This window comes from Canis aureus, chromosome 3 (assembly GCF_053574225.1).
Source record: "Canis aureus isolate CA01 chromosome 3, VMU_Caureus_v.1.0, whole genome shotgun sequence".
NCBI lineage: Eukaryota > Metazoa > Chordata > Mammalia > Carnivora > Canidae > Canis > Canis aureus.
Window position 1 is genome coordinate 47,638,942 of NC_135613.1, and position 26,752 is coordinate 47,665,693.

Genomic DNA, 26,752 nt, shown 5'->3' on the forward strand with positions numbered 1-26,752 from the left:
GAAGACTACAAGTCCCAGAGGGCCCCTCGCGCGCCCCGCCACGTGTTTTCCCCGCCCGCCAATGGGTGGAAGCGCCGCGTGAGCCTGTTCCCGCCCCCCCGGCGCGCCTGAGCCAATCCAAAGGGTGGTGTGTGTGCGAGGGCAAGTGGGGAGGGGGACTCAGCTCAGGACAGGGAGGCCCTGCTCGCAGGTCCCGGGGTCCCGGTGGCAGCCGGAGCGCTTGGTCCGCAGGCAGCGGGCGGGTGGTCCCCCTCCGCCCCCACCCCGCGCGTGCGCGCCCCGGCCCCTCCCTCCCTGCCACCCCCCTCGGCTCCCGCGCGGCGGCGGCGGCGGTTCCTCTCCCCCTCCCCCCAGCCCTGGCTCCGGGGGACCCCGCGATGCCGGTCCGCACCGAGTGTCCCCCGCCGGCCGGTGCCTCGGCCGCCTCCGCGGCCTCGCTCATCCCGCCGCCGCCCATCAACACCCAGCAGCCCGGCGTGGCCACCAGCCTGCTCTACAGCGGCTCCAAGTTCCGCGGCCACCAGAAGAGCAAGGGGAACTCGTACGACGTAGAGGTGGTGCTGCAGGTGAGCGCCGGGCCGGGCCGGGCCGGGGCCCGAGGGCCTCCTCGCGGCGCTCACGGGCCGTGCCCGCCCCCGGCTCCTCGAGCCCGCAGCCGCGGACCAGGCCCTCGCCGCCGGGCCTCCTGCACCAGGCGCTTCACCCCCCGGGACCTGCCCAGCTGGTGTCTCACACTCTCCAAGCCCAACCCTGACCTGCCCCTCACACCGGAGCCTGTCGTGAGCAGCTCCTGGCAGACCCTGAACACTCTCCCAGACTCGAAGCCCGTGACCGGCCTGCCTGGGATCCGGAAGCCCCCACCCCACCCCACCCCCGTCACTGGCCACCCTCAGACCTCAGTCCTTCTTCCCCAGGACCTGTCGCCCGGAGAGCAGCCCTCCCTCCAGTCCCTCCCACACCCTGAAGAACTCTCCATTGGTCTCTCCTGACTCGGGACCTTACCCTTGGCTGGGCCCGCGTCAAATTATCCCAGACCTGAGACAATCCTCCCCTCCCCTTTGCTCAGTCTCAGGGATCCTCAAACCTTGGGGCCCTCCTCCCAGGATTTATTCCTTGGGAGAGTCTAGGCAGTTCCCTCGGACCTGGGAGCACACTTCCTCCGTTAGCTCCTGAGCTTGAGAGCCCCCAACCCACAACTGATTCCTAGCCTTTGGTACTCCCTCAAAACCAGGCACTCACATTCTGGGTGCTGCTGGGTGGAGTTCCTCCTAGTTTGTTGGGATCTTGCCTCCTGCCCCCCCCCCCCCACCCCAGTCTCTTCCTGGCCCAGGTGCCGGCAGCCCCAAGTCCTGCTCTAGGCTTCTCATGGTCCTTACCTCCATTCTCTGGCCACCTCCAGGTCCCAGTTTCCCTGGCCTGTCTACCCATACCTCCCCAACCTATACCTTCATCTTCCTCCTTGGCTCCAGGGGACTCTCTTTCTGCATTCTTAACTTTTATCTACACAGCCAGGGCTTCCTCCTGGTCTCTGATACCCATGTGCTGGGAAATTGAACTCACCCAGTATTATCTCTCTCAGGGTATTTCCTTGCTGTCTGTATACCTCCCCCCCCCCCACCTCTCCTCCCCCCCAGTTTGACCTGGATTTCTAAGTACCTGCTGCTAGCCCCTGATAGCTTTGGAGTTACAGCTTTCCCTACTCTGGCCATTTTCTGCACCTCACCCCTCTCGGGCAAATAGTAACACACTTGACATTTTTTCCTAGCCAGAGATCAACAGTAGTTGATAATCCTTTTTCTCTCCTTTCCCCACAAAACCATTCCTGTGTAGCTACCCCTGCCTGCCTCAGGACCGACCCATTTTTCTCCTCCCTTTCCCTTTTTATCCCTTAGCCTGATGCCCCACCTTCTAGGTTCTTCCCCAAAGCCTTTCCGCATCTGCCTCCTTGAAAGGCTTTACAGAAGCTCTGAGGACCCGTGTGCCACCTTACCGCTCCCATGTGTGAGGATAGGAATGCGAGATATGTCTTTGCCTTATGTGCCTGTGGCTCTTTAAAACTGTTAAATCTTGAACAGCCTCTCTTCTGAGCAAGTAGATCTCCTACCCAAAAGACGATGGGGATTCATTTTCTTTTCTGCTAACAGCAGAGCATCATTAGCCTCTTTTTTTCTTACTGTTTTGCCGGAATCAATAGTTTGATCTTTTTTCGGTTGGGAAAAACTGCATCTTTGTGTTAATTGTATCTTTGGCCTATAAACCTCACTTTCTCTCATGAGCCACGGTATTTATTAAAAGTGGAAAACTATTGTGACTGATTCATTTGGCTCATAATTATATGCATAATGTGGTGATACCTCTTCTCTTAAAATGTGAGAATTTAGTGTGAAGGAAAAGCCCCCACCCCCCCGTTTTTGGGCAACAAATCATTAAATTCTGGAGGTGAGATCCTTGGTGGGGGTCATGTTTGGAATGATCTTGAATTTGTGCCCATTGTGTAATTTGATGGTTTCTGATGTGGTAGGGGATTCCTGCCAGGGTCACTAAGTGTCAAAGGGAAGTCATCTTTGGTTTCTTCAGCACCCCCCACCTCCACCCCGTGTTTTGTCATTGGTGTGTTGTTTCTGAAGTCTTGTCAGCTGGCCATTTCCTTGTGAGCCAATAGAAGTTGTGATTGAGCTGGTGCATGATTGATCTCAGGGTAGCCCAGAGCAGAAACCTGGCTGATGGCTTGAAGCCACTTCAGGAGGATGTCTGATGGTGGGAGGTGGGAGCCACGGTCATGCCCAGGAATGCTGCCCTACATCTGGATTGGTGAGCTGTTTGTCCATCATTGAGACAGTGGCATGTAAATTGCCCCATTGTTGCCCTGGTTTTTCAGCCAGGACTAGTTTCTTGGATTCAGCCTTCTTAGAATACTTATGCCTTTTATACCTCAGCCTCTTTCCTGCTTCTTTCTTTCTTTCTTTCTTTCTTTCTTTCTTTCTTTCTTTCTTTCTTTCTTTCTTTTTTTTATAACAGCTGTATTGAGATATAATTCATGTACCATACAATTCACCCATCTAAGGTGTTTTTAATGTATTTACAGAGTTCAGTAGCATAACTGCAATCTAATTTTAGCACACTTTCATCACCCCAAAGAGGAGCCCTACCCCTTAGCTATCACCCTCTCAACTCTAGGCAACTACTAAATTTATTTTCCTTAAGATTGGCTTATTCTGGCCACTTCATATAAAGGGAACCATACAATATGTGACCTTTTGTGTCTAGCTTCTGTCACTGAGCATCATGTTTCCAAGGTTTGCCATGACACATGCCGTAGCATGTATTCGATATTTTGATCTTTTTTGTTGTTGCATAATAATCCATTGTATGGATATACAGCATTTTATTTATTTGATGCATTTATTTGAGCATTTGATTAATATTTGGGTGGTTTCTACTTTTTGGCTATCGCGAGTAACAAAGCCGTGAACATTCCTGTATGAGCTTTTATGTGGACACGTCTTCATTTCTCTTGGGTGCATACCTAGGAGTGGAATGCTGGGTCTCATGGCAACTCTATGTTTACCATTTTGAGGAACTGCCAGACCAGTTTCCAAAGTGCCTACCCCATTTTTCACTCCCACCAGCAGTATATGAGGGTTCCAGTTTCTCCACAGCTTTGTTGACAATTGCACATTATCATCCATCGCTTTGATTGTAGTCATGCTAGTGGGTGTGAAGCAGTTTCTCATTGTGGTTTTGATTGGAATCTCCTTAATGACTAATGACGTTGCACATCTTTTTGTGGGCTTTTTGGAGCACTTTCTTTTTTTGAAATTCCAGCTTAGAGTTCCCCAAACCTTTGTGAGATTCCAGCTGGGTTTTCCTTGTTGCTCTTGTTACTGTAACTACTCTGTTTCTCCTCTACCATCCATGGAGCCAAGACTAGAGTGAAGGCCAGGGTCACTGTGAAGGGGTACTAGAAAGAGCAGCTGTTGGACACAGCTGTGCTGTGAGACTTCCTTGCTCAACATTTGCCTTGTTTTCTTTCTCATCGAGATGCTGGCCTGGCTTTCAGTTAAAGTTCTCTGCATTGTAGTGTATTGAGTTTACAGACCGTCATCAAGAGCAGTTTGGGCAGAATGAGAGACACACATGGTTGAATGGAGGCCAAATTGAAATCCTGAATCTTGAGCATGTGATAATCTATGCAAAATGTTCGCCAACTTCCAGTTCAGTTTTTAATCTTATTAGCAGGTATCCTGGCCACCTGATACCTTTTCCAGCAGCTGTGAAACCCCAAACTATATTGAATTCAGTGAAAATTGCATACCTGAAATTTAAGGCCTCAGGTTAGAGCTGTGTGTCTTTTAATAAAAGTTCTTTGCTGAACCATGTTAGTGCAGATTAGCCACTCTAGATAACATCCAATGTCAAGGCCAGCAGATGAGGATATTTGAAATGCTTTGGCGGTTTTTACATGGAGTACCTTTGTCACCAGCACCAAACTGTGGGAGCATTTCAGCTTCACTGAAGCCCATTTGCCTTGGTGCTGACCTCATCTGGCTGACTGTGTTCATTACAGTTTTTAAAGATTGCCATAGCATTTGATTGATGATGAAATGAAAGTAGTTAAGCCCCCAAATCTGATAAATACCTAAAAAAAAAATACCTAAAAAAACTTTCCTAGCTGCTTAAAATGAGATCTCACTTAACATTAAAATCTCAATGTGCCACAGTACCATTGTACTTTGGTTTGCTCTCATTCCAGGGGTTTGCTTTGTAAGTGAGCTCAATTACCATGAAATCTGAAAATCTGCGCAGGATCCATCTGTATAGATTTGGGTGAAATGTAGTAGTTCGGGTGCACTCAGCTGCAAGTAACTATACCATTTCAAAATAGTTTAAAGAATGAGTGAACCCAGCATCTCAGATTACAAGAAGCTTGGAGGTGGCTTGGTTCCAGATTGGCTCATTCATGGGCCCATTTCCTTCCATGTTTCTCTGCTGCCATCCTTGGCATTTCCTGACCTGTTTGTCCTCATGGTCTCTAGATGGCTGCCATGGGACTGGGCACTGTGTGCAGATACTGCCACCGCCAGGGAAAGAAAGAGAGCCTCATCGAAAGTCAGCATCTTTCCCAGAAACACCCAGGAGACTTACACACATATCTGATTGGTCAGAACTGTGTCACTCACCCCTAAACTGATGACTCACAAGGGGAAAGGGCACATGTTTGCCTTAGACTCATCAGGGCTGACCAGGTCTTGTGAGGGCAGAGTGGGTGCCAGAACAGGATCTGGGCCCTGGCAGCATGGAAAAGTAGGAAATTGGTTGCTGGGTAGGTACTCAGAGCAGTGTCTCAGCAATCCATAATTGGTGGATACAAAGCCTCAGAATCTCCCATGCCTGTTACCCCTGCTTATTTTAGCCTTCTAATTCTTACATCAAGAAATAGAAGCATTGGTATATAAAATGGGAAGAGGGGGCATTTATGATGTGTTCTGATCTGGGGTCAGCATTTTTGTTCATAACTGAAATCTTTGCCAGAGCAGTCTTCATAAGATGCCTTTCCTGAATATGCTGCCCAATTCATAAAGAAATAATGCAAGATTGTGCCTAGTGTAAATGTTGGGGAAAAGTATACTTCTTGGACCAGTGGGAGTACCTGTATTGAGTGGGCTCGCTGTTCCAGAAAGGCACTTTGGTCTCAAGATAGTCTGCTGAAGGAGGTTGAGAGGGTCCTGGGATCAGATTACTTCATCTGAACAGGTCCGTGGGGAGGGAGGACTCACGGAGATCTCAAAGCCGGTGAGCCCTGGCTCTGCTCAGCGGGCACCAACCTCCTGGCCTCCCTTACCCCACCTGGCCTCAAAGGAGTGCCTCTGACCGCCAGATGCATGGATTTCCACAGCACCCCCAGCTTGTCGCCCAGTGGTTCCTCTGTTTGTAATAAGACTGTGTGTCCTTTCTTTCCAGCATGTGGACACGGGGAATTCTTACCTTTGTGGGTACCTGAAGATAAAAGGTCTTACTGAGGTAAGCACTCCTTCCCATGAACTAGAACCAGACAGTGGGCTGCACGCGGGGCATTCTCAGGGTGTAAAGGGCCAGCCTCGTTCACCCTGAGGCCCAATTAAAGCGCCCTGTGAAGTGTTGTTATTGTACCACACACACGAAGCATGCAGTTTTGATGTGTCCTGTTGGAAAGTATACAGATGCACAAATCTTTAAAGTTTATAAATAAGTCACAGTGTTCCCAACACTATTGATTTTACTTTTAATCCTCGGTGGAAAAGAAAAATAGAGTAGGAATATGGCTACCCGTTGTCATAAGTTTAATGGTTTCTGAGATAAGCATTAAACCTTCCAGACCCAAGGTCTTTGGCATTCCTTATACCCCTGAGCTCACTGGAACAATAAAAAGTGATCATCCAGTTTCTAACAGACATAGCTGCTATGGAAATGTAGAGTGATTTCCTTTCTTTGAACCAACTTTTTAAATCGCAGAACTCCTGGGAATATGGAAAGCAAGAGTGAGCATCCTTTCTTTCCTTGCTAGTGAGTAAACAGGAAGAGGAAGGATGGGACTGAGCTGGCCGCCTAACTCCACCGTGAGGGCCTGGGCTTGAGCTAGCTGCAGTGCCCTGTTGGCCTGATCAGCCTTCACTGTCTCGATGGCCCAGTTCCATGGAGCCATGGAAAGGGCTAGAGTGACATCCTTGCTCTGCCCCTTATTGGTGCTTTCATTTCTCTTTCCTCCTCTGTAAATGAGAATGAAAAATACCTAATACATGTAGTAAGCACAGCACAACACATAGCGTTGCCGAATCACTATGTTGTACACCTGAAACTCATGTAATGGTGTGTGTCAGCTCTACTTGGATAATAATTAAAGTAAAATAAACCTGTGCTGTCTACTCCAGGCACCTGTCCTAGACAGGGAAGAAACAATGTAAGAGCAAGAGGCGGACTCTAATGTGATACAAATCAAGGCATCCTAAGGCATTTATCATCCTCTGTCTTGAAACAATTGTTTCCCTCTCTTTGATTTGCTCTGGTTCTCCCACTTCTCTATATTAGAAGCTTGAGAGTTTCCTAGTTTGTTGAGATGAAAAGGCAACCTGTTCCTCACCTCTAGAAACTTAGCTCATGGAGTTAGGGGAAGAAAATATAAGCAAAGTGAAGGATTCCAGCCTTTGAATTTGCGGTAGTAGAAAATAAACAGAATATACTCAACTCATAGGCAGCCAGATGCATTTACTGAGTGCAGAACATAAACATTTAGCTTCATAAGGAAACTAACAAATTCTGTCCTGTGGAATGCTACCACTGACTCTAAAACTAGCCACTCTGGCAATAGGAAGCTGCATGAAAATGGTAAGTAGCATTAAGAATCCCCAAATGACGTCCAGCATCCAGAACTTCTGCAAAGTTTCATCAGGAGCAAGTAACCCTACCAGACAGAAGCTCCTCTGAGTCACGAGCTGCCAGGCTCCCTGAGGAAGGGTGGGGGGCACTTAGGTTCATGACTGGAATGAGGAGACCACCCTCCTGGCCAGTCGTTCCTGTCTGCGCATGGCTGCCCCAGACTGGTCTGCTCCGTGATGAGCAGCAGGCTCAGGTATGGTGTTTTTTTTGTTTTGTTTTGTTTTGTTTTGTTTTTAAGATTTTATTTATTTATTCATGAGAGAGAGGGAGAGACACAGGCAGAGGGAGAAGTAGGCTCCCTGCAGGGAACCTGATGTGGAGCTTGATCCCAGGACCCTGAGCCAAAGGCAGACGCTCAACCACTGAGCCACCTAGGTGCCCCTAGCAATGGTACATTTAATCTAAAGGAGGCTGTGTTTCTGAGCTTCCTAGGGCCTGCTCACTCCTCAAGATTCTTTGAATTTTATCTTTTTTAGCCACCTTTTTTATTAGCTGTCCTGAGATAGTTGACATACTATGCAATCCACCTATTTAATACGTACAATTCGTTGGTTTTTAGTGCAGTCACGGCACTGAACAACTGTCTTAAACACTTTTTAAATTCTAAATCCGACATGTGGGCACTGTACAGTCACTAAAATGCCAAAAAGAGTGATGATTCTCTGAATGACCTTGTTATCTATGTTATAAAATACAGCTGTTCGGGATCCCTGGGTGGCTCAAGGTGTGATCCCGGAGTCGCAGGATCAAGTCCCACGTCGGGCTTCCTGCGTGGAGCCTGCTTCTCCCTCTGCTTATGTCTCTACCTCTGTGTGTGTGTGTGTGTGACTCATGAATCAGTAAATGGAATCTTTAAAAAAATAAAAAATAAAATACAGCTATTTGTGCTTGTTTGCTTTTCCATGTATGGTTGTGAAAACATAACATGTGATTTATTTTAATAAAACCATTTAAATGGTTGGGTTTTAGCCCTAGTCTCCCTCGTGCAGATAGTATAGAAAATGAACTATTAAATTGGAGGTCATTTGTCTCTTGGCTACCTCACATTCACAAATGAGCACAGTTTTTAGAGTTTATATGCCTTCTGGAAATGAAATCCCAGGGTTGTGAAGAATGGGTGTCAGGTAACATTTCCTTTGCAGTTCTGAGGCAGCCACCGATGGAGAGAAGGGTCATTTCTAGGGAGGCCCTGCAGCTGGCAGAGGGCCTAGGAGCCCAGCCTTTAGGGAGTCATGGCCAGACTCTTCACTCACTCACTAGATTGATTGGGAAGCTTCTGCCAAGCTTCTGCTGGATCTGTCTGAACCAAGGAGATAGGTCACACTAACCAAACTCACCGAGACTGATGTATACACAGGAGTGCTCGTTTGCTCATTTCTAAACTGAGGCACATGCATGTTCCAGAAGTTCCCTCTGACTCAGTAGCCAATTGGTGTTAATCCCTCACGAGGTGGGTCTACCTGGAAAGCCAGACCCATCAAGCCAGGGAGCTTTGGTGGGCCTAGAATCCTTGTGAGGAGTGGTTTGACCACCTAAATGCCTGCTAGTATAGGTAGACCCGCCTGTAGGAAGCCCTTGCCTGCTTTCGAGGTGGAGGGTTGCTGCTCCGTCTCTTCCTATCTGACTCGTATTTTTGATGTTCCTCCCACAGACAGAATTTTCCCTTTGGCTCTAAAAATTACTGCCAGTTTGCCTGTAGCCAAGTGCTTGAATTTCCTGGTCCTGCCCTGAGAGATATTTCATCTTTTTGGTAACTACTGTACCTAATTGATGCTCATTCATCAGGCAATATTTATTTTATTTTAAATCTCAGAGTTTGGGGGTACTCTGCAGTCACCTTGATATGTTGCCTGAAACATTTTCAACGCAGAAACAATTTATTAGGAAAATTGCAATTTGAACCATAAGTATTTACTTTGTATCATAAGAGGACCACTTTATCATTTTCTTCCTTTATCTCTTTTTTGTGGAAGTTTTAAAAATATATTAAAGCTCAAACTTCAGAAAAATCAATATGTACAGCTTTCCATTTAAAATCTCAAGCCAGGAGCCGCCTGGGTGGCTCAGTCGGTTAATCATGTGCCCTTGGCTCAGGTCATTATCTCTGTTGGGGTCCTGGGATCAAGCCCAGAGTGGAGGTCCCTGCTCAGAGAGTTGGCTCCTTTCTTTCCCTGTGTGTGCATATGCGCTCTCTCTCTCTCTCTCTCTCTCTCTCTCTCACATAAATGAATAAAATCTTTTAAAGATAAATAAAATCTCAAGTTGATGCTAATATAGAACTTTCTCCATTAGTAATTCTTCCTAAAACAGATGAGTATAATTTAGTTTATACCTTTATTTTATTTTATTTATTTTTTAAAGATTTTATATGAGAAGGAGGGAGAGAGAGAGAGAGCACAAGCGAGCATATGAATGGGGGGAGGGACAGAAGGAGAAGCAGACTCCAAGCTGAGCAGGGAGCCCTATGCGGGACCGGATCACAGGACCCCGTGATCATGATCTGAGCCGAAAGCACACACTTAACCGACTGAGCCACCCAGACACCCCTATTTTATTTTATTTTATTTTATTTTATTTTATTTTATTTTATTTATTTTAGATTTTATTTTTAAGTAATCTCTACACCCCAACATGGGGCTGGGACTCATGAGTCATGTTCTACGGACTGAGCCAGCCAGATGCCCCTAGTTTATAGCTTTAAAATCAAGTCTCCATTTAGGAAATCTCCCCCCTTTAATTTCTTCACTCTGTATACATAAATATCTGTACAAGGAACCCAGGCCCCTTGTTGGGGGAAGGGGTTGTGGTTTGGTGGGAAGGGTGCTGTGTATTTCAGAGTTCACTGTCAAGACAACAGACAGCCTTAGTGGTGCGTAGTGAAGCAGGCTCCTTCAGTCCACTATGGTGCCAGTGACTGTGCTGTTTCCCGGGAGCTGCTGAATCAGTGCGGCGGTGTCTCTTAGGGACATCCTCAGCTACGTGGCAGGTCAAGCTGAAAGAAGTAGCAAAGCCATTGGAGCAGATTTATTTTAAACATGGGTAGGTGTTTGATGCAGAATAAGAGGGGCTTATGTAGTACCTGAAGAAGAAAGTGTTACCTCTGTGGTCCCAGGGACATTAGCACTGTAATTTATGGTTTGCCAGGCCTGTGACCATCATTACCATGCTTCCAGGAAACACCAGGGGCTGGCAGGCTGGACTGAGGGTTTGTTTGATTGGTTGGTCAGTTAGTTGGTTTTTTACAAATGAAAAAAATGGAGACCTCTTACAATGTTAACTTTTTCTTCCATTAGTCCCCCCCCCCCCCACAGAAATCTTGGGTGCCTCCTTATCAGTAGATGAACAAGTAGCAAATAAAATTGACAAGTGTTTTAAACACCCAATTAGGAAGACAGCTTATTTTTCCCCCCATAGCGTTTGGTTCTGCTGTTGTGATTTTCCATCACGGACATGATTCACATATATTTTCCATAGTATAGATAGTATAGATTGCCTTAGTTCATATGGTTAAATTAAAGGTACCTATATATCAAGGTATTCTGCAAAAACAAAAACAAAAACAAAAACAAAAACAAAAACAACCCACCCCTGGAAACCTGAAAAATGGGCACAAAAGGGACAAATGACTGAACTGGTTTGAGAACCATGGGCCAGATCATGGCATGGGGGAGACTTAGCTGTGAATGTTGTGATTTTGTAGCCTCTTTGAGTGTTTTCCTTAGAAAGTAACATCTACTTAGTTACTACCTGCTTTGTATCCTAGAATACTCAGAATTTACTTGTCCAAGTTCTTTCTTGAGTAATCAGTACATAGCAAGTGAAGTCATAGAAGGGTTTTGACAAAGTCCAAGAGACTCTCTGGGCACCTCCAATTCAGGTAAATCCGCAGCCATTGGCAGATCACTGGACCTAACTCCATTTGGGTCATTGCTTAGCAGTGTGATCATTTTTTCAAAGTCCTGGGAAAAAGTTAAAGCAAGGTTGATTTTTCCTTTAAGAAAGGTCAAAACTCCCATTCAACATCTTATTTTGATATCTGGGTTTTTACCATAGGAGTATCCAACCCTTACAACCTTCTTTGAAGGAGAAATAATCAGCAAAAAACACCCTTTCTTAACACGGAAGTGGGATGCAGATGAAGACGTTGATCGGAAACACTGGGTGAGTAGATATTTGGTCTGCTCCAGGCTACCCAGGTGTTGCTGAGGAGCCAAGGAACTTAGCTCTTGGGGTCTCCTTACTGTCCTGAGCTTTAGGGGTCTCCTCACTGTCCCCCTGTCCTGTCCTGTCCACCTGTCCACTGTTCTTTTCTCATCTCCTCTTTATGGGGGAACCCTGTGAAACATACAGCTATGGCCTCTGTCTTTAGGGTTGCCATGAGGTAGAGATGCAGTTTCTGGACAGCTGCTTCTCCTGCCAGCATCTCTGTGTTGGGAGAGCCAGGGGGGCTGCCCACTCAACTCCTGACCGACAAACACAGTCTCAACTTAAGCATCATCAGGATGCCATTGAGAACTCCAGTCCCCCCACTTTTACCTGTGAAGTGTGGAATGTATTCTCACTCACCAGTAGTGAACACTTTGAGACAACTTAGAGATGCTATCCTCAAGTCATTTCATTGGCTTTCACACGAGTTTATGTTTTCAAAAATCCATTTCTCAAGCTGCCATAATAGTCTTCTGGTGTAGTTGGCCATTGCAATGATGAATTTTGGCTTTATTTTATTTTTTATATTTTTTTAGTTGCTTTTTAAAAAGATTTATTTGAAAGAGAAAGAGAGAGGAAGTGAACACACAGAGGGAGAGGGAGAATCAGACTCCCCACTGAGTAGAGAGCCCAATGCAGGGCTCAATCCCAGGACCCCGAGATCATGACCTGAGCCAAAGGCAGACGCTTGACCAACTGAGACACCCAGGTGCCCCAGTTCTTTAGTTTTTTTGAGATTTTGTTTTTAAATAATCTCTACCCCCAATATGGGGCTCAAACCTACAGCACTGAGATCAAGAGTTGCCTGTTCCACTGACTGAGACTGCAGGCGCCCCAATGAATTTTGGTGTAACACCGAGAAAGTCCAATGTGCTCACCCTCTAAACCCACCTAGACTCTAGAACTCCTCATGCTTCCCCCTGCCACTCTCACCTGGCTGTTCAAGCTGTCAGAAGAGTTCAAGCTCTCAGGAGAGTCAGCCTGACCTTTGAAGCTTTGAAGCCGGGCATGACTTCTCCTCTCCAGCTATGGAAGTTCTAGATGGCATTTTCTTCCAAAAGAAGGCTGTTTCATCTATATTGAAAATCTGTTGTTGAGTGCAGCCACCTTCATTCGTTATCTGAGCTCCGTCTTCTGGAGAACTTGCTGCAGCTTCTGCATCAGCACTTCTGGTAGTAGTCCTTGGAGAGAACTCCCTACCACAGACCCTTGTCTTACTTAACCTCACTGAAGATTAGCCACTTTGCTTCTTCATATTTTCTACTTGAGATAGGGAAGGAACATCTTTCAAATGCTAAGTTTCAATTAAATTTAAACTTGAGTTTTTAAAACCATTTTTTGAAAGCTACGTGTTTTGCCAATTGTATCAAATGGACGCTGAAAGTAAGTCATTTGTGCTTGTATAATATGAGGGAATGAACAAGGTCTGAATCTCTTAGGATACTCAGTTGGGAAACCTGAGGGGAGCCTGAGTGGTGCATAGTGGTGCTGGTATCAGAAAGCAGAGTTGGGAGGCACCTGGGTGGCTCTGCCAGTTATGTGTCTACCTTTGGCTCAGGTCATGATCCAGGGGTTGGGATCAGGGAGCCTGTTTCTGCCTGTCCCCCTGCTTGTGCTCTCTCACCCTCTCTCACTTATGTTCTTTCTCTCTCAAATAAAATCTTTAAAAATTAAAAAAAATTTTTTTTTTTTTTAAAAGGAAAGCAAGCAGAGTTGAAGGGCTCCCAGCTGCCATCTGGTCCATCCTGCCCAATGTTGGCTCTTCCCACACAGCTCAGTTCTGCAAAAAAAAGCAGGGTCTTTGAGACTCAATGAAAAGTCAGTTCTAAGCTAGATTTGCTGCAACTTAAATACCTGGAAACCAACTGTTCGTTTTCCATACTTCCATAAGAACACTGGGAAATAGCTGGATCTCCTCTGTTAGGCTGAACTGAAATATTTTGAGTGACAGCAGGACAAGGAAGGCCACCCTTGATGTGGTGGGATGAAGAGCTGGGCTTCTGGGCCCTTCCTCACCTAGCAATCCAGTCACCTTCGCAGAACTCAGCTTCTCATAACTTTCCCAGCCCCCTCCAGAGTCCCAGAATCCCATGTGGGGCTCCTGGAGCTCTATATAACAGGAAACATCTCTACAGGAGCTCTTGGGTAACCAGGTGCATTGTTAATGAGTAATAATATTTTGAAAAGAATCTTTTATTCTGAGAAGTAGGTCTTAATGTTGGGCTTGAAATATTCAGTCAACCATGTTGTAAACAGATATGCTGTCATCCAGGCATTTATAGAGAAAGGGCAGAGTAAATTTAGCATAATTCTTATGGGTCCTAAGATTTTCAGAATAATAAAGGAGCATTGGCTTCAACTTCAAGTCACCAGCTGCATGAGCCTCAGCAGGAGAGTCAGCCTGACCTTTGAAGCTTTGAAGCCGGGCATTGACTTCTCCTCTCCAGCTATGGAAGTTCTAGATGGCATTTTCTTCCAAAAGAAGGCTGTTTCATTTATATTGAAAATCTGTTGTTGAGTGCAGCCACCTTCTTTCGTTATCTGAGCTCCGTCTTCTGGAGAACTTGCTGCAGCTTCTGCATCAGCACTTGCTGCTTGACCTTTCACTTTGATGGTATGGAGACGGCTTCTTTCCTTAAACCGCTGGAACCAACCTCTGCTAGCTTCAGACTTTCTCCTGCAGCTTCCTCACCTCCCAGCCTTCACAGAAGGGAAGGGAGTCAGGGCCTGGCTCTGGGTTAGGCTTTAGCTTCAGGGAGTGTTGGGGTTGGTTAGGCCTTCTCTCCAGAACACTAAACCTTTCTCCACATCCAAGACTGCTTTGTTCTCATCCGTGTGCTCCCTGGAGTGGCACTTACCCTTTCCTTCAAGAACTTCTCCTCTGCCTTCCCAGCTTAGCTGTTTGGTGCCAGAGGCCTCGCTTTCAGCCTGTCTCAGCTTCTGAGATGCCTACCTCACTAAGCTCAATCATGTCTAGCTTTTGGTTTCAGGGGTGAGAGACATGTGACTCCTCCTTTCACTCCAACCTGTCGAAGCCATGGTAGGGATATTAATTGGCCTCATTTCAATATTGTGTCCCAGCGACTAGAAAGGGCCAAAAGAGAAGGTGAGAGGTGGGGGATGGCCAGTCAGTGGAACAGTCAGAATACATACAATATTTACCAATGAACTTTGCTGTCTTATATGGGTGCAGTCTGTGGCATCCCAAAACAATTATGTTAGTAACATCAAAGATCACTGATCACAGATCACCATAACATATATAATTATAATGGAAGAGTTTGAAATGTTGCAAGGATTACCAAAATGGGACACAGAGACACGAGGTGAGCCGATGCTGTTGGAAAAATGGTGCCAATCTACTTAACTTGACACAGGGTTGCCCCAAACCTTCAGTTTATTAAAAAAAATTCAATATCTGGAGGTACCTGGGTTGGTTAAGCATCCAACTCTTGGTTTTTGCTCAGGTTGTGATCTCAGGGTCCTGAGCTCCAGCCTCATTGGGCTTCATGCTCAGAGTGGAGTCTGTTCTCTCCCTCTCCCCCCGCCTTCCCCCAAATAAATAAATAAATCTTTTTAAAAACTCCAATATCTGCAAAGAGCAATAAAGTAACACACAATAAGACCAGGACTGCCTATAATTTAGAATCAGGGACATTGTTTTTCACTCTCAAGTTTTCCTGAGTGATATTTAAAGTTGGTATCACGGTGGTACCCTAAGTCAAGATTCCATATACTTAATCCATTTAGAATAGAAATATATGTGACAAATTCTATGAGTTAATACCTCTGTACCTTAAATTTTATTTAAGATACTTTTTAATAAAATTAATATACTTTTTAAATATTTGAGTAAACAGAAGAGCAAAAGGAAAAAATTATATATAATAACAATACCCAAAGTTAAAACAGGTATTAACCTTTTTTTTTTTTTCCATTTTCAAAAATAGGATCATGAGGCACAGTTTTATAACCTATTTCTGGTCTCCTTTTTAAAAAGAAATTAATAGGGCAGCCCGGGTGGCTCAGCGGTTTAGCGCCGCCTTCAGCCCAGGGTGGGATCCTGGAGACCCGGGATCGAGTCCCACATTGGGCTCCCTGCATGGAGCTTGCTTCTCCCTCTGCCTGTGTCTCTGCCTCTCTCTCTCTCTCTGTATTCTCATGAATAAAATATTTTTTAAAAAGAGAAGAAATTAATTATATATTACCCACTTCCTGTTTCTACTGACTGGCCCTAAGCCATGATACTATGTTAGGGCCACTGACTGGCCCTAAGCCAGTACATATACTATGTAAGAGGACCCAGCTTTAGTAAAGCCCTCTCATCCTTTTGTGTTGATTCACATATAAATATCTCACTGATCATTCCTGGCTTTGCTTGTGGTCAGGTGTCCTGAGACAAGGCCCCCGGAATAGCATCCATTCCCAACCTGGGGCCTTTCTCCGGACCACATTGACTTGGTAGGTATTGCCCCGTGGTGCCTCAGTTGGAGTCCAGGTCTGAGTTCACAGCCCAGTGGACACCTCAGGCTCCCTTCCCCCAATGCTCAGCCTTTACTGCTCCTGTGGGCCGCATCCAGCAGCTGTCACCTCTTTGCGAAGGTGGTTGCTGCTGGGCACAGAAGAAGGGCAGCTCTGATACCAGCCTCTCCCTCCTTTGATCAGTTCTCATGCTTTATTTTTTGCTTTCAGGGCAAGTTTCTGGCTTTTTATCAGTATGCAAAATCATTTAATTCAGATGACTTTGATTATGAAGAGCTGAAGAATGGGGATTATGTCTTCATGAGGTGGAAGGTAAGGTCCCAGCCCAGGTGGTCTTCTGGCTACGCCAGTGCCTGCCTTGTATCCCTGCCCCACCTGCTCTCCGTGCCCAGTGCTCATTACAGCTTGTCTCCATGTAGCGCCTTCACACACTTGTAAAAAGCCGGCACAGCTCCAGGCCACAGTGGCGAATTGCTGCCATGCCATACGGTTTCTGTTTGGAGAAACTGTTTGGTGGATAGCAGAGGAATTGGTGGCTGGGGGCGGGTGGTCACTGTCGGCACCTCTGACTCTCCATGTTGAGTCATCTCCAGTGTTCTGTGGACTCAGAAGAGAACCAGAGTCAGTCACCGTCATTTCCTACTCTCAGCCACGGGCCGAGGCCCCATGTGAGTGACTGTTGGTGCAGCGTGTCTTAGCCAAGGCTCCCTGCTTGTCTGGTTCCCTCCAGCAGGAAATGAGGAACCAGGAATGGAATTTGCGTTTTCCACTCACCAGCCCTCAAAGAGCTCCATCTGGCTGGACTCGCTAGATTGGCTTTGGGCTGACAAGTCTTTTGTGTTTCCCTATTTTGATAGTCTGGTGTTTGCTGTGTTGCAGCCACAGGCTAGCAAAATCGTGAAGCAGGTTTGTGAAATCATTTTGTGAATGGACACCCACTTCCAAGCCCTGGTTCCCTAGTTGGCAGGAAAAAGCTGTTTTATCTTGAAATCTTGCCAGCTTTCATACAGACGAATCATTTAGAGTAGTTATTCCCAGTCTTTTGTTTGTATGGCTAATAACTTGGGGAGGAGTGCGGGGGTCATCACTTATTTGCTTAGACACTGGCCAGGTACAGGAAGTAAGAGCTGAGTCCCGCCCTTGAGAGCTTGCCATCTACTGGGAAACGTGCCAGCTAATAAAGCCCTAAAGGAAGTATTCTCACAAGCTTCTAACTTTAAAATTAGTTTTAAAAACTACAATTTCAAAGGTTGAGGAAAGGGACAGAGAGTGTCTTAAAAAAAAAAAAAAAAAAAGCCAGTGGAGTTGTTTGGCTTCCAAAGACCTTTTCAGGGTGACTCACTGTGGGCTTGCAGTAGACCTCTCGGGGCCCTGGGGCCACTGACCTCATCTCGCTGGGAGAGTAGGTGCCCGGATGTGGCCTTTCAGCTTGGCCACAGCCAGAGATATAACAAGCTCGCCTCTTCCCAAGGTGCCTGAGCAAGAATAGTACCAATCTGATGGCAGATGATGAGGTATCTAGCTCTTTGAGGGGGTGTTACGGGGGCAAGTGGTGATTGACCTGCCCTCAGCATGCAGTGGCCTGCTGTTCTTGAGGTGATCAGGAACGTAGCACCAGTTCCTGGAGCGGAGCAGAAACTTCCTCTTCCTGTGTTGTTCTGTCTGTGGGCTCTGAAAGGTAGGTAGGTAGGTATCCATTCACTTAAGAGATGTATGGACCATAGGACCTTCTCTTCATTCCTGATCTTGGTGAGCTCAAGACACAGGCTTCTGTGTTAGTATCTAGAATTCTCTAGCAGCACACGAATGCTATTGACAGATGAGGTTGAAATGCAGATGTGCACCATCATCCCGCAAGTCTGGGTAAAGCCATATGACAGTGAAACCTCAGAACCAGCTGAAGGCTATGGGGAGCCCCAGAAGTGGCTGGAGCACACTGTCTGTCACTGACCTCTCCCATCTGTGTGCAGGAACAGTTCCTGGTCCCAGACCACACGATCAAAGACATCAGTGGTGCTTCCTTTGCTGGGTTCTATTACATCTGCTTCCAGAAGTCGGCAGCCTCCATAGAGGGCTACTATTACCATAGGAGTTCAGAATGGTAAGACACCCCAGAGGCAAAGGAGATGGCTTGCTGCTGTGCCACCACCCCCCCTCCGGCTCTCCCTTCACTTGCCAAATCTAAAAGAAAACCTCTCCACCTGTCTCTGCATAGTTTTTATGCTCTATCTACATGTGGAGGGCCTGTTTGATCTCAGTTGCTCAAGGAGGGGCTCCTATCCCTAACCACAGATCAGAGTAAATAAGATGAAAACAAAGTGCTCGATAAAGGAACTCACTGCTAAAAAGCTTTCAGGAGTTTCTGTATCATCAGCAGTGTCTCTACCCAACCTTGGCTGCTCTTGTATTTCCTCCCAAATTTAATCAGTAACTACAATGTGAGATCCAACTATGGACAGGGCGAGTTTTGCTGTTAGCAGCCTTTCCAATTTTGTGGTCACATTCCTTAGATGCCAGCCCCACACGCATTCAGTCTCAGTCTGGTGACCAAGGGGCCCCTGTGGAGCTGGCAGTCCTGCCCTGTGTTCCGTTTGAGGTGAAGGACCGAGTGCCATCCCCTAAGTGCTAGCTTCTGTCACCTTTTTTGGGGACTCTGCTGCCACAGCACTGCTTCTCAAAATAACTTGCTATACCTGAAGAAGGAGCCATATTACCAAATACTTGATTTCCTTTCCGAATGTGGAAACACCATATTCCCTTCCACATTTTCCACACTTTGGTGATTTGTGAGTGATGCTACCCTGGGTTGACTCCAGTTCCTTGTTCAGTGGCAGCAAAATACTATCTGCAAACAAATGCCCTTGGGCTCAGCACAGTCTCCACTCCTCTGAGAGCCACAATTACTAGGGTTTCCATAATTGCTCTGTTTTCAAATGAGTTTTGAAAACCTGCTCTATCCTCTTTTTAAATAACAGCTTTATCGAGAGAATTAACATACCATATGATCCATTCATGTAAAGCATACAATTTGGTCGCCTTGAATATTCACAGTTCCGCGACCATCACTGCAATCATTTTTAAAATGCCCCCACCACCACGAGGAGAAACCCTGTACCCCTTAGCCTTCCACCCCAACTCCCCATCCCCTCCTAGCCCCAGGCAGCCACTAACTGATGTTCTGTGCAGACATGTTTATTCTGGATATTTTATATAAAGGGAACCACACACTACTAAGAGGCACTGCGTCTGGCTTCTTGCACTCTGTGTTGCTCTGAGGGTTTGACCATGTTGCAGGATGGATCAGCACTTTGTTTTTATTGCTAAATAAGTTTCTGTGATATGTATATACACTAGCCCCTCCTTATCCATGGTTTTACTTTCCGCGGTTTCGGTTATCTGCAGTCAGCCATAGCCCAGAAGCAGATGATCCCCCTTCTGACAGTGTCAGGAGGTTAGTGGTAGCCTAACACTCGGTCACACACCTACGTCAGTCACCTCACTCCACGTCATGCAGCCAGGTTCCCATCTCACACCCTACAGTGCAGGAAGGTATTTTGAGAGAGAGAGAGAGTGACCACATTCACAGAACGGTTATTATGGCATATTATTGTAACTTTTATTTTATCATTAATTATTATTATTAATCTCTTACTGTGCCTTACTTCTAAATTGTACTTTGTCATAGGTTTATGTACAGGAAAAAACATACCATATCTAGGGCTCAGTACTATCCACAGTTTTTGGCATTCACTGTGGGTACTTAGATATATCCCCCATAGATGGGGGGACCACGGTGCCACATTTTATTTATCCCTTTACCAATTGATGGATATAATGTTCTCCCCTTCTGCCTTTTGTGACTAATGCTGCTGTGAACATGAGTGTTATGTGTTTGAGTTTCTGCTTCCAATTCCTCTGGGCCTCTACTCAGGAGTGGAATTGCAGGGTCATATGGTAATTCTGTAACATTTTAAGGACCCACCCAACTGTGTTCCACATTCCTGAGTGATGCACAAGGGTTCCAGTTTCTCCACATCCTCTCCAACGCTCGTTATGATGTCTTAATTATAGCTACTTTGGTGGGTATGATGTGGGGGTCTAGTGGCTTTGATTTATGTATTCAGATGGCTAACGCATGATCTTGATTTCTTTTTTTTTTTTTTTTGTGGTGAAAAAGAAGCTGCTTTTCCCCCTGCTCCTCCTCACTCCCATGTGAAATGAGTAAGGGGAAAGCTAACATTTACCCTGTGAACACTGATTGTCCCTGGAGGTTATCATCCCCGTATGTGGATTGTCCTCGCCTCTGTTTCTCCTTCATCTGCTTAACTACTCAGAGCACTTATTATAGGGGCAAAAACAAACACCTAGTTCTGAGTCTAGTGTCATGTCTAGGGAGGTGAGAAGAGGATGATGAAGGGAACATAAACTCCGGGGTTAGGTAGGGAGTTTTTCCATGGTGTTTTTTTATTCCATGAGAAGTGGGGTGTGTCTGTGTTACCCATGAAGTCCCTGAGGACATTCCAGCCTGAGGGTCCCTGTCCCGGAGAAGCCAAGGTGCTAGACATTGGCGAGAGGTGGAGGGGGAGGAGGAGGCCTGGGGCTTCGGTCTACATCTTCTCCTAGAGCTTTCTCAGGCTCTCCTTTCACGGGACGTACCATGCTTACTTCATGGTCAGAACATGAAGCCTGAAAGCTTCATGAAAGCTGCCTGAAAGCAGCTCCTCTTATGCAGAGTTCCAGAGGATTAACCAAAGAAATAGAAATAAAACCAGATTTGGTTCAGCCCAAGAGGTCTGCGATGCAGCTGTGTTCCAGTTGAAGCATGTGGCTTACCAGGTGCTCCGGTGACAGGGAGGGCTTTTTAGAACCTCTGTTTGGTTTTCAGGATGCTCAGACTGTCTCCTGTTTCTCTCTCTTCCCGCATTACAGGTATCAGTCACTCAATCTAACTCACGTTCCTGAACACAGCGCACCCATCTATGAATTCCGGTGACAGCGGTTCAGAGCAGGAACCAAATAAAACTGAACTTGGCAAAAAAGAACTTTGCCGAGAAAATTGTGTACCTGCCAGAACCAGGAGAACATGTGTTCCTGTGTCTTCACGAGCAGACTCACATCAGAAAGCATGAATGTTAACCCACAGAATCCAAGGAGCATGGCCAACCAGCAGGGCAGGTGGAGGGAGTGTTCTCTGTTCTTCCTTCCTCTCTGCAGCAGTTTGGTCTTAATCTGTTTTTAAGCTACCTTAAATGCACTTTTCCTTCCTGCACAGCTAACTTCTGTATCACCGAAAGGCCCATTCCTTTCTCCATCCCCACCTCCAACTGAGTAGGTCAGCCCTCCGAGTCACCCTCAGCCTTGGTGCTCAGTGGTCTCTACCCAGGCCCCGGCCCTCTGCACCGCCCTCCCCCACCAAACCCCCACTTGCTTAGTCTGGTAGGTCAAGAAAAAGCAGAGCCCCAGCACATGTGTGCCCCCGCACCGAGCTCTGTGCAGGGAATCCAGGAGCTGCAGCAGCATCCGCCAATGAAATGGGAGGCAGAGGCTGCTTAACGGGGTCACCTGGCGCTGCCCAGCCCTGCAGTGTTCATGTCAAGCTAGTCAGTGGCTGGCAGGTTCCATGGGCCTGCCATCATCGGGGATCACTAAATTGAAGGCTTCCAGATCCCTGGCAGGAACAGGTTCCAATCCTGCTTTACTCAGCACGTTTGCTCCAAACTTTTGAACTTGAGGGCAATACTAAACTTAAAAAAAAAAAAAAAAAAAAAAGAGTTTTTTTATTACAAAATTATTTTTATGGTCCCTTTAACAAGGACCCTATGGCAAATGCACAATTATTCAGAATTACATTTTATCGTTTTCACATTGAAAACAGCAAATGTTGACTTAGTAATTTTTATACCTATATCTATATGTAAATGTATATTTAATCAACCAGCAGTTTAAAACTAGTCATCCTGGTACAAAAGTTTTGCAGCATTGCATAAATTCTAGTGCTAAACTTGAGAGCTGTTTTTGGGGCCAGTTTAGCATTTGTACCTCCTCCTTTTGCTACTCAAAACAGCAGTGCTTCAAGGCGACCTTTTCCATCAAGCAGAAGGGGCCGTCATTCTCCTGAAACAGCGACTCTGAAATGTTGGGGCTGGGGAGGGGTGGGAACACGAACACGCTCGAATAACTCAAGGTGCACGTGCCAAAGTGTGTGTGTGGAAGTGTGTGTGGGGGGTGTGGCTTTTTTTGGGGGGGGTGTTGGGTTTTTTTTTTTTAATGTTTTAAAAAGCTTACTAGATTGGCATCAGTTGTAGTCCACAGATACAAGCAGGGCTTTGGGGTTGGGGGGAGATCATCGCATTTGCTGGTGGTTTACAAGACTTGCTCAGCATACAGGAGGGAGAGCTGTAATGCACAGGAACAAAACAGGCTGAAAGCTGCATATCCATGTGTGGTCTCAGAAAACATATGGCCCTTTGGTCTAGAAGAGCAGTAGGGAGATGCTGTATTCTTAAAAAGTGACTTTCCTTTTGACAACATACGTACGTTACTGAGACTGAATGTCAGGGAAAGGTTAAAGGAGAAATACTTGGGAACCTAGTCAGTGGGCTCTGAGACACCAAGGAATTGGTGTCCTAAGGCTTTGTACAGAGGTAAGGCCGACCCATCTAGTGAGGCCGGGCTCTCAGAGCCCCCAAAACATTGTCCTAGTGACAGCAGTGGAAACTTGATTCACATCCATTTGCAGAGATGAGTCAAATGTTTTCTCAATTCTGAAACTCAAGGCATCGGGATGGCTGGCTCTGGTCATGCAAGCCAATGGCACAGTACTGAGGAGACCACACTGGCACAGCCTCTAGTGTAGCTGGCAGACATCATGTGAGTGGAGGAGACAGTGGCTTTCCCAGGCCATCTGACCCATCCATCCATCCCATCCCCCCGCCCCCCCCCCCCCCCCGCATCCCCCCAGGTTCCCTTCTCACAGCATGCTCCTACACCTCTGCATTTTGCAAGCTCCTTGAAGGATATAGGCCCCACTGGGAACCTGAGGGGTGAGCTCACCCCCTGGAGCTCATCAGGGCTCCGTCTGTGTGGCTCTGGAGGTCAGTCGAGAGGGCAGGAAAGGACATCTGCAAACACTGCTGCTGTTCAGCTAGCCAGAAGGGCCAGGTTCTATCAGAATTTCTTCCTGGTGACAGGTTTTTAGCGAGGTAATAAAGTGTACCGGTTGCATTGGGGAAAATAAGTGATATCTTTGCTAGATCTTTTGGGCACCTCCGTGATAAAGATTTGTTTGCATAAAAATCTGCCTGGTTGAAGATAGGAACTTGAAGATAGGGACAGGATTACTTGTCCACCTCCCCTTAGTGATTCCCAAACAGGTAACATCAATCCTTTTCTTTCTCCAAGTCCCAGAGGAACTTTGGGGATCATCCCCATCTGGGGGATCTTCTTTCCTGAACCTTCTCAGTGGTTTACATGCCTCTGGTACTATGTGCAATAGTTTTGGTGGATGCTTGTATTCATCATTAACAAATCAGTGCAGGTTGTAGATTTTCTACCGTCTTCCTCCACCCCAAACAAACCGGCCATGAGGTAGGATCCTAGGGATTCGGCTGTGCTTTCCACTGCTCAGAAAGCTTCCATCCTGTGCTCCCAGCCTTGTCTCTCTTCTGTGCTGGAATCCTCCCTTCCCACCTGCCCATCCTTAGCAGTCCACAAGTAAGCAATGCCTAATACAAAGTAGAAAGTCCATTTGTGTGCTGGTTCTGTTGGTAACGTGGAAATCACAAACTCCAGGGGAGCAAAGGGGCTTTTCAATGTCTTTTGCTTTCAGAAACAGGGAATTTATATTCTAAGGCCTTGAATTGATTTTTTTCCTCATAAAATAGTCTGATAAGCTAATTTTTAAAAAGAAATGCCATTAAGTATGTTGCATTGTGGTTTAAAATTACTAACAAGTTCTGGGAAAGAAAACTTTGATTTTGAATCTTACGTGTTTTTAAAAATTAGGTTTGAATGGGCACAAAGTATGAATATTTTGTTTCTTTAGGGAGGACATGTGGAAAGGGTTTGAGGGTTTGGGATGGGAGAAGTATTTTGCAGAGCTATCAATGTCCAAATAATTTTTAAAAAATAATAAAGGTATTTAAGCAGTGACTTTGTCCTATTTCTAAATGAAAACCATTCTGTGAGAAGAGAGCATGGTGTCAGCCACTTGGCACTGACATCTGAGCTCCATTTTGCTAATTTCTGCATTTCTTTAAAAATGTGGAAGGTTTTTTCCCCAATTTTTTATTTTTACATATGTTCAGGATTTAGTTAACACACAGAAAATCCACAAACAGAGCTGTCTGCTCCCGGCTTCTCAGGTTTGGTGCCGGCGCAGGCAGTATAGATGGGGCCTGGTCCTCAGAGGAGATGCCTGAACCCCAAAGCACTCGGGTTCCCGAACAACGCGATGTCCTGAAGCCAGCTGTTGGTGCCAAGTCCAGGCCTTTGACTTCCCTGCACGCATCCTGTGGCCGAGGGCCCTAGCCCAGCCCAGAACGTCTGGTTCTGATTTTGACAAACCACCCTGCCTGGTGTGCCAGAACACCTTGGCTCTCTTGCTGTCGTGTGAGGTTTCCGGTACCACCTCCCTAAGCAGGGCCAAGGAGCACAGCCAGAAATACCATGTGAATTTTCGAGAAACTACAGTGCCGAAAAGCTTTAACGTTAAGCGAGTCGAAAGGCTAAGGGAACTTAACATCCATGTCGGGGCAATGTTCCCTTTGTGTATAAAGTATCTCTGAGTCCTGTTGTTTGAACAACAATAATAAACTCCTTTCTCCCAAGGACGAGGACGTGTGAAGAAAGGCATAGGCTGTTGAGAAGGCTGAACTTCTGTAGTTGAAGATCCCATTCACTAGTGGTTTTGTAGGGGGAGAAAGCTGTGGGATGCCTGGGCTCTCACTCCCAAAACTGTTTAAGTCCTCATGGGACCTTCCACGCACCAGCCAAATGCTCTGCGCCTGGAGAGCGGGAGGAACAATCTTTACACAGGTCGGAGAGTGGAGGGTTCTATGAGGTGTTCCTGAAGAACTTTCAAAACTATAGCAATGCCCCACACGTGTAACAGGTCATTTTTGCCACATAATCCTCCCACTATATTTGCCGAGGCTTGCCATGTACAACGTGCCATTCTGAATATTGGGACAGAAACACACGATGCTCCCAGGCCTCAAGGAACTAATGGTCTGGAATAGAGTGGAAATTGGCATTCTGATCCCCACAGTTGGCAAGACCCTCTCTCGTATCTCAGTGTTAGAGCCTCACTTGTAAACCTTAGTTGGCTTTGCTTTTAAGCCATCCATGGAAACGGTGGAAAATGCATGGATTGTGTTAAGCGTGAAATCCACTGCAGGACAGGACAAAGGGGAAATTATAAATATCAATGCTGTCTGCATCGATCTCAACTGCACCTGAGGAGGAAAGCATTAAAACTCACTGTGACACAGAAAAGTACCTGAAAATTGGATTGCAATTGAGCAGCTTTTTCTTCTAGATTTTTCTTCCAAACATCTAAAGATTGAAATGCCCTATTTGCACATAGCAAGCAAAACATTTGTAGGCTTTTCATTTATAGAGAAGCTTAGGCTGAAATTCAAGTTCATTTTGCCATGGTTTCTTGCCCTGATTTTTCAGCTTGCTTCATCATTCACAGCATTGGTCAATAAATAACCCCCTCCCCTCCACGCTTTCTGGAACTGGCCCTGACTGGGAGCAGTGTTTCTCAAACCTGTTTGCACAGGGGTGCCTGGGGGGCTCAGTTAAGCGTCTGCCTTCAGCTCAGGTCATGATCCCAGCATCCTGGGATTGAGCCCCAAGTCGGGCTCCCCGCTCAGCAGTGGGGGTCTGCTTCTCCTTCTGCCCCTCCCCTCCCCGTTCATGTTCTGGCACACTCTGCTCTCTCTTTGTCCCTCTCAAAAAAAGTAAATAGCCTTTAAACAAACAACTGGTTGACATTAGCATCACTTAATTCACTTAAAATCCTTTTGTCCAGCAGAACCCCTGACCTGTTCTGTCACGACTTCCTGAGCACCTTCACGTTCCCAGGTGATTCCAGTGTGCAGGTTGAGTGTGCCACAGAAATGAGAGAAAGTCTTTAAGGCTTTCAACCTTGTGATGTCAATTTTCTGAATGTGGTTCCCCTCTGTGTGGAGGCAACACAGGTAAATAGTGTCACAACATTTTTTTTTTTTTTTAAATCCATGAGAACCACAGAGAGAGAGGCAGAGGCAGAGGGATAGGCAGGCTCCGTGCAGAGAGCCCGATGTGGGACTCCATTCCGGGTCTCCAGGATCCTACCCTGGGCTGAAGGCAGCGCTAAACCACTGAGCCACCCAGGCTGCCCTCATCACAACATTTGAATAGCAAATACCAGCCTGTCATGTGCGCGTGGACAGAGCCAGTGAAGATTTCACTCCATCTAGAAACTCAAGCACTGGAAAAATAAAGAGAAGGGGCGACGATATCATTTCCTATGTCCGCCCTCATCTTTTTTTTTTTTTTAAGAAATTTATTTTTTTTTAATTTTTATTTATTTATGATAGTCACACAGAGAGAGAGAGAGAGGCAGAGTCACAGGCAGAGGGAGAAGCAGGCTCCATGCACCGGG

At 46.3% G+C, this 26,752-nt stretch overlaps 1 protein-coding gene across 1 annotated transcript; it reads left to right on the top strand.

Moving 5' to 3' along the window:
* The first annotated feature begins 175 nt into the window (after positions 1-175).
* Positions 176-24,252, top strand: GID4 (GID complex subunit 4 homolog). The gene is made up of 6 exons (XM_077892381.1): positions 176-566; positions 5,962-6,021; positions 11,467-11,574; positions 16,312-16,413; positions 18,072-18,202; positions 21,031-24,252. Exons 1-6 carry the CDS (start codon positions 378-380, stop codon positions 21,092-21,094), a joined length of 654 nt encoding a protein of 217 aa, XP_077748507.1. The 5' UTR covers positions 176-377; the 3' UTR covers positions 21,095-24,252.
* Positions 24,253-26,752: the final 2,500 nt, after the last annotated feature.

Coding starts and splice junctions, on each gene's coding strand:
- GID4 (XM_077892381.1), top strand. CDS start 378: ATGCCGGTCCGCACCGAGTGTCCCCCGCCGGCCGGTGCCTCGGCCGCC. Junction 567..5,961: donor ACGTAGAGGTGGTGCTGCAG/GTGAGCGCCGGG, acceptor CTTTCTTTCCAG/CATGTGGACACGGGGAATTC. Junction 11,575..16,311: donor ACGTTGATCGGAAACACTGG/GTGAGTAGATAT, acceptor TTTTGCTTTCAG/GGCAAGTTTCTGGCTTTTTA.